The 8,300-nt window shown below is 24.9% G+C and overlaps 1 protein-coding gene across 1 annotated transcript in view; it reads left to right on the forward strand.

Annotated features, from left to right (window-relative positions):
- The first annotated feature begins 4,076 nt into the window (after window positions 1–4,076).
- The window catches only part of LOC106684762 (xanthine dehydrogenase), a 33,846-nt gene continuing 29,622 nt past the window's right edge, over window positions 4,077–8,300 (forward strand). Inside the window, exons 1-2 of the mRNA XM_014427022.2 lie at window positions 4,077–4,339; window positions 7,551–7,608. Coding sequence (XP_014282508.1) covers window positions 4,295–4,339; window positions 7,551–7,608 — 103 coding nt within the window. The 5' untranslated portion in view covers window positions 4,077–4,294. The remainder of the gene's footprint in view (window positions 4,340–7,550; window positions 7,609–8,300) is intronic.

Here is an 8,300-nt window from a genome sequence, read left to right on the forward strand (position 1 = left end):
TATTTTTATATTTCTATTTTATATATTTTTGTGGGTCTTAAGTATCAGCCAATAATACAAATATATTTTGGCAACGTTTCACAACTTTATTGCTTGCATAGTCATGCCCTACAATGAAAAAAACAGTTTTTTAGAACACATAATTTCTTCAACTAATTATAAAACTACATGTACATAGTGTAATTTGAGATTAATAACTATTACAATTAAAACATTACTTACAATTGTCTATTACAGTTTCTTCTACATTGCTGTGATATAAGTAACTAGAGGTTTGCGCCAGAACTGAATAGGGTATGATAAATGAATGAATGAAATGAATGGTAGATAGTTTGTTTTGGTCATTACAACACGTAACCGTTCTTTCTAACTTGTCCGTTATTTCTGTTTTAGATTTTGTCTATTTATATTTAGTGTTATCAATTAGGTATTATGTAATTATTAGGTTAGAGTAACATGAATTTAAATATTGTACCTCTGATTTTTTGTTGATAGCCCGTAATTCTTATATTTTTCTGTAGTAATCATTTCTTATAAATTTTGCTTTAAGTTTTTTTTTTCTGATGTATCATACTAGTCCTCGATTCTGGCATGGTGGTAGGAGCAAGCCAGGTTCCAGGTGCATAGTTTGGGGGCGGCATTGCAGTCACAGCGTCTTCGGGCTCTTCTGGTACACCCAGTCACGGGGAGGGAGACATAAAAAAATGAGACCCCTGACCCCAATTTTATACAATTCGAAAAAAGAGCTGACAATGTCGGATCATGTAAATCTGACACTTATGGTTTATGTTGTGTCAATGTTAGTGTTTGTTTTAGTAATTGGCAGACTAGTTTATGTGTATGTGTTTATATAGCCACTAGGTGACTCAAGACCCCCAAAAATAAAATATAATAAATAATAAATTTGGTATTGCATTTTAATTTTTACCGAGTATAACGCTGCTTTACTTGAATAGTGGCACAAGTGACAATAAACAGAAAAATTTGTTTGACATATTCCGTAGATTGTACCCTTCTAGCTTTGGAACAGTCTGTAGAGGAACCATGATTGAGACAGAAACTCTTGTCCAAAGTAATATAGTTCATTTCAAAATAAAACCAAAACTTTTTTTTTTATCAGATGTGATGCTATTCAACCAAAGCACCGTATGAGTAAATTAATATTAGAAATTTATTTTTGTACACACCACTAAAAAGGACTAACCACTCTACTGCTTAACCAGCTATATCTTGATCCAGATTATGATTATAAGCCTAAACAATATTTATAATTACTTAAATAAGCAATTTTATAACACTTATTTCATATTTTTTTATATATAAAAAAAAATTAGGAAACAACCAAGAATTAAATCATGTTTTAGACATTTGATCCAATTTTTGAGATATTTGAGTATGCTCTATTTCCCAAACTGTTTGACTAAGGAAATACTAATGTGTTAGTTCTAAATTTATAAACCAATTCTTATCTTTGATTTTGTATAAAATAGTTATAGGTGAAAAACTCCATATTATGTATTATGTAATACCGTATTATATAACCATTGGATAATGACCTGTCAACATAATTCATTTAACAATGTTAGCCTATTAAATTTGTTTCTTTGTCCAATATTCCATCTTGAATTGAAAACTATTTTTCTCTTCTATAACTAGTTTTCAGCTAATTTTTTCTCTTAAGCAATAACACCATATAAGGTAGTCTCCATGAATCTCACTCTGAACTCTCCTGCAAACATTATGTAAATAAGACAGACACTTTTTATGTTTTTATTACTCTGATATTCTTGTTAAATTATTTGTCTCCCTCTCTCTAAAAAAAATAAATAAAATAAAATGAATAAATAGATAAACATTAAAAAAAAAAAATACAAAACTGAAACTTTCATATCTCTTAATCCTATTTAATATATTTAAAAAAATTAAAAATACTTCATTAGACATAAGTAAGTAATAAGCACAGCATGAATTTTTATGCAAATAGATATTTTGTTTGAATGTTTTTGTTAGACAGTAGTAATTTAATTAATTAGATTATTCAGATGCAATTGCCACTTTTTTTAAAAAATATTTGATGATAAATGCATGTCGTTGCATATTCACCAAAGAAGAAAAAAATTAGAATAAAAATGTAACACTGGAGATGACTTTCCAGATTACAATTGTAGGTTCATTTTTGGTGAAAAAAAAACAACGCTCAGTTTAAAAAAAAAAAATTACTTTATTTACAAAATACTTTACAAAAGTTAATACTTATTACAAGTTAAAATGACAAGAGTAAGTACATTGTTTTCTTTAAAATTTGAAAACTGTTCAAGAAATTGGTTTGAAATGTTAGATCAAAAAATAGGTGGATCACTATATAAGAGCCAGAACATGGAAAAAATGTTTTATATAAACTAATAATACAATGTTAAGCAATAATCTTACTTTCATTTGCGATTAACTTAGATTTTTTTTATCAACTAAGGATCAGGAGACTGAAATTCTACAGACATATGTTAAGAATGGCCCTGGAAAGACTAAACAAAGAAATATTCCAAAAAAATCCGAAGATACAAAAGCTCAGGAGGATACATCAGGCAGATGAAGGAAGAAACGGAAAGACTAGGAATAATAGACCAGGACTGTCTGGACAGAAAAAGATGAAGGAAAAGACTGCAGGAATTCAAGTTTTCCTGCTTAGGCTATATTGAAAAAATAATAAATTCTTAACTACAAATTTCATTTAAATTATAGTTATACAATTTGAGGAACGAGTAGTACAGTTAAATTAACAGTTGTATAATTTTTAAAATGGGGTTGGTCCACCAAACATAAATTGTAAATAAACAATAAAAACATTTGGTTAAAAAATAAAAAAATACACAATAAACAAGTTTTGTACAATTTAGGAACAATTTTCATTTATTGTTCATTAGGATATATTTGGTAACTTTGTGATAATATTTTTATTGATGTCTTCTCTTTTGGCATAAATGAATAGTTGGAAATCAGAGTAAGAGAGAAAAAGTTTTGCAACAATAAGTATGAGTACTATTAAATTGTTAGGAGCCGAAAATAAGACAACATACTTAAAATTATGGTGTACTGAGGATAGTTGTTTAGTCATAGGTATGTTTTGAGTTACCTCTAATTTCCAGTGCTTAGAGTCAAATGTATAGCACCAGACAGGAGAAGATTAATTTATTATTTGGAGTATTACTGTATGGTATAACATCAGTATGTTTTTCAGTGATAATTTAGAATTTGTATTAAAGTACGGGGATATTTTGCTAATTGTGTTTTTTAACTTTATTGCATTTGTTTTGTATGTGCTTGGAAAATGTTAAAAATTCATTCAGTTCTAAGTTCATCCTTTTGGCCTGGTAGACGAGTTACAGTGTCTTTAAATCATTAAATAAAGAAATTTAAATAAGGACAAGTAATTTCACTACATCTAATTATATTAATGAAAACTCATCCAGTAAAAACCTATAATATTAAGAAAATATAAATATGGTTTTGAGTGAAGACCATATGAATAATATTAATAGAAAATTCTTGCATAGTCTTCAAATTATCCTGCTACATGATAATATAGCAAATACCTGATAATGGGGTAATAACCCTTGAATGTTGTTTATGAATCATTAAATAAAGAAATTTTAATTAGGAAGAGTCTAATTATATGTAAAAAATAAAATTCAAATCACCTCATACAGGAGGTATTAGCACTTTAACATATATTATAGTTTTATGGCAGTCTGTAGATAGTAATAAATAAAAACAACAATAAATCCTAAAAGTATTAGTATCTGATAATAAGAATAAAGTTTATCAAGATTTTTCATGAATAAAATGAATTCCAAGTGTGCTATAATCATATTTTACAAATTACTTTTCTTTTAAGTATTAATGATAGAAGGGTTTAAATTTTTATGTTTTATTTTTATGTTCTTTTATATAAATAAGGAAAGTTAACTAAGCTATTGTAATTTTTTTTCTCTGCCATTCCTTCTCTAGTATCTCCGTTGATTAAGAGGTGGCAGCACATTGAAAATGAAATTGCAAACCGCAGAGTTACCTCACTCAGTGTTGGGGAAGTGGCTGTTTTCTTCCAGGAAAGTTTGAGTGGGATGTTAGAAATGTTCTCTATTCGTTATTTATATGGCTTTTCTTATATCCGGTAGAGGAGGAAAATTTATTTATTTATTGAATATTTCAAAAAAATATTAATAATTTTTTTCACTTTACATCTTTGATTACATGGTTACATAACTTATTTAAGACGTTTCTATAAAAATCAAGAAATATGTCAGAAAATTCAACCCTTGTCTTCTTTGTTAATGGTCAAAAGGTAAATATAATATATTTTACTATAAAATTTATTTTTTATGACATTTCAGTATTTATTTATTTTTTTAATTATTAAAAACCAATCAAAAAGACAAAAAAAAGTTTATGAATCACATTAAGCCATAATTTTGAATATAAAATACACTATGTATAAATAAAACTTGATATCTATGTTTATATTTACGTACTAAATAAAACTATTTTAAGTTTTTGTTATTATTATATAATTTTATGTTAAAAAAGTGGACCTTAATGAGGTTCATACATTTTTTCCTTAGTCTTTTTTATTGATAATTAATAATAAAAAAAAAAACAAGCAACAAAAACAAAGTTGTATTTTATACTATTTATTTTTTAAATTAAAATCTAAAGTATAAGTATTCCCAATATTTTTTAATTTTTGTTTTCATAATATTGTTGTAATACTTGCCTATCTTCAGTACTCAGGCTAAGAACAGTATTAACATACTTATCCACAATCAATGATTCCTAATCTTGTTGTTGAACTTAATGTTTAATGATTATTATTGTTTAAAGTTAACAATTCCTTTGAATAACAAATAAGAATATTTCAGAATTTATTCAAACTTATTAGGTCTGAAAATGGTAAAATAAATATTAATTTAAAAATAATACTGAAAATTAGATTTTTGAATAATTATGTAATTATAAAAACTTCATTAAAACTATTATAGGTATGAATATTTTTTTGAAATTGTTTTTAATAAAGGGTTAATGTAATCAAAAATATACCTTCAATACTTATTTACAATTTATATAGAAGGTCTCTATAATTTCCTGTCTATTTTTCGATCTATCAGCTTCAGTTTAGTTTTAGGAAATTGCCCAAGTTTCAAGAATATATGATCTTATGAAGTTTATAATATTTTAAATCAGTAATTTTCTTCTCAAAACATTATAGACATATATTAAATCAGCAATAATTTAGTTTTCACATTATCATATTTAAATAGTTCTAAGATATTAATATTCTGTTGTTCATGTATTTATTCAATCTTTCCACTCTGAAGCACCTTTCTCACCTCAACAATTTTAATTTATCTCATTTTTTATGTTAGAATTATATTTTTTAATATTACTCTATTTGTATTTCTAATTAAATGTTCAGAAAATACTCCTTGTAGAAGGATTCATCCACATCATATGATGTGATAAATTATAAGAAAGTAAATGTTATGATATATATTTTTTCTCTATTCTAAATATAAAAAAAAAACAACGGATGAATGAAAGAAAAAAGAATAAAAAGATCCAGTTCAGCTCCAGAGTGTTACATAACTATTGTAAAAAATGACTTTTGGTATTCCTTACACAGAAATAGGCCTTTGATATATTTTTTGGGGAATGAATGGATTGTTTAAATGTGTCTATTGTTTTATTTAAATATATATAAACAGAATCTAGTTAAATGTGCTCGTTAAAAAACTTTTGCAATAAAATTTCAAACTAATTCAGATGAATATTCCTATGGAATATCATGTAAGCTTTTACATATATAAAACAAAATACAAATTATAAATTGAATTACAGGATGGAATAATATTGTATGTTACAATTTTTTATTAGATTGGTTTCTTATTTCATTAAGTACATTAAAATATTACTTATACTTTTATAAAGTATCACTATATATAATCATATATTTCATGGTTAAGCGACAGTATATCGTTAATAAGAGGCATTATTAAAAAAAAAAATGTCAAAACCTTTTTCAAACTAATATGTTAATAAAAAAAAAAAAAAAAAAAATCTAATACTTTTTTTTGGTTTAATTTAAATATATATGAACAAAATCTAGTTAAATGTGTTTTTTTAGAAAAAACTAACTTTACAATATATTTCCAAAGTAAACTTCTGATGAATATTTCTGTGGAATATCATATAAGCTTTTACATATATACAGTAGAACATATGTTATAAATTGAATAACAGGATGGAATAATATTGTATGTTAAATTTTTTGTAAAATGCATTCGTTTTTTTATTTCATCATTTACATTAAAATAGTACTTAAACAATCATATACTTCATGATTAAGTGACAGTATATCATTAATAAGAGAAAATAAGACATTGTTTGACCTGTCATGCAAAATTTGACAATTGTAACATACAGTTTATTCTAGACCATAATTCAATTTGTAAAAATGGTGTCAGGTTTTTAGCAGGTGATTATGCCTTGAAATAGTCTTTTTTATCATTCATCTTCATTTTTATTTGAAATAATGAAAACCCTTTGAAACTAAAATATTAATAAAAAATTGTTTCTAATACCTTTTCATATTTCTGTTAGCTGAGAATCTTTTTTTTTTAAATTTAAATCATCGAATAATTTCTTTTTATCATGTTATAATAAATGATTATTATGTTTTGACTCTAAGTTTCGTATTTTTTTTTGAAAAACTGTCATAACCTAATTCTCATAAATTAATTTTCTTTTTGTAGAAGTTCTTATTTACAAAATTAATTGTTCTGAATAAGAATATTCTACTGTGTACTGTTGCACAACATTAAAAATGTTACAAATAGTATTCTTGCCAATTGGCAAAGGTCTGGTTTATCAAAAATTAATTATTTTATAGGAAGTTTTGAAATAATTTTTAGTTGGTTTTAAAAAAAGAGTCTTCTAAAAAGAGTTTATAAATTTACATAATTTTTATATTTTTAGGATATAATATACTTGTATGTCAAATATATTATTTTAGGTGACTATTATATAATAATATTTTTAAAACTTGTATAGATAGATATTTAAAAAAAAAATCATAAATAATTATTTATAAGTTAATTATAAAGTAAAATATGTTTACTTAAACTACTTTTCAGTAACCTATAAAACATATATAACACTAATTTACTTACTTCAAATGATGTTATCTTCTGTATAACTTTTGTTTATTTTTGTGATAAAACAGTGTATCTTTTTTTTTATCAGTTATTTATAGCAAGGTAAAAAGTATTAATAGCTTTTGTTTACCAATAAGGAAAACTTGCTATGTTTATGACATAGTGGTATTGTATAAAATGTTATTATTAAATATCTATAAAACTATTATGACTTCTAATTTATAGAAATTAAATTAGTAGCTAACAGAAGCATTACTAAATACTAAAACAATTCCAATTTTGTAAAATTCGGAATTTATTCATCAATAATCTTAAATATTCTAAATATCTAATGTTTAATTATAGATTGAAGATAAATACATTGATCCAGAATGGACTCTACTATATTATCTGAGGAAGAAGTGTATCCTTTTTTTATTTCATCATCGTATAATTGTTAAGGCTGGGAATGCTGACAAATTTCTGAAAAAAAAAAAAAGAGCTCATCCTTGAGCATAAATAGTAGTTTAATTTATAATTAAATATTATTTAATTAAACAAAAATCACTTATAATTAATTATACTTCATGAGTATAAATATGAAAAACATACTAGATGTCTTTAATTTTTATAATAATAAATATTAAAACTCAAATCTGTACCGCTACAATCCATGAAGGGTCAGGAATGCTGTACTTTGTAAGGAAATACTGTTTCTAGACCAATGGTTAAGCAAGGAGGTGATTTTGTGAGAATCATGCTCGACCACCAGATTTTTACTCAATTAAGGGATTTTTATGCGGCTGGGTGGGCCCCAGAACCCACAGGGTTAGCTCACGACTTTAGTGAAACAAAAAAATAATTATCCGCCACAGCTGGATTCAAATTTAGATCCTTGGAGTTAGTAGCATAGTACCTTATCAATTTATTTATTTTATTAATGGTTCATTCATGAATAAGTGTCATATCCATGACAATTTTTGCTATAGTTTCATCTACAGTTAATTTTTGCCCTATAATAAAAATATAAAATATAAATAAAATAAAAAGAATGGATACAATAAATATAATATAATGAAAAAAAATTATATACAATATTGCATAGAGGTACAAACG

This window comes from Halyomorpha halys, unplaced genomic scaffold (genome assembly GCF_000696795.3).
Source record: "Halyomorpha halys isolate HHAL.00 unplaced genomic scaffold, Hhal_1.1 Scaffold613.1, whole genome shotgun sequence".
NCBI classification, from domain to species: Eukaryota; Metazoa; Arthropoda; class Insecta; order Hemiptera; family Pentatomidae; genus Halyomorpha; species Halyomorpha halys.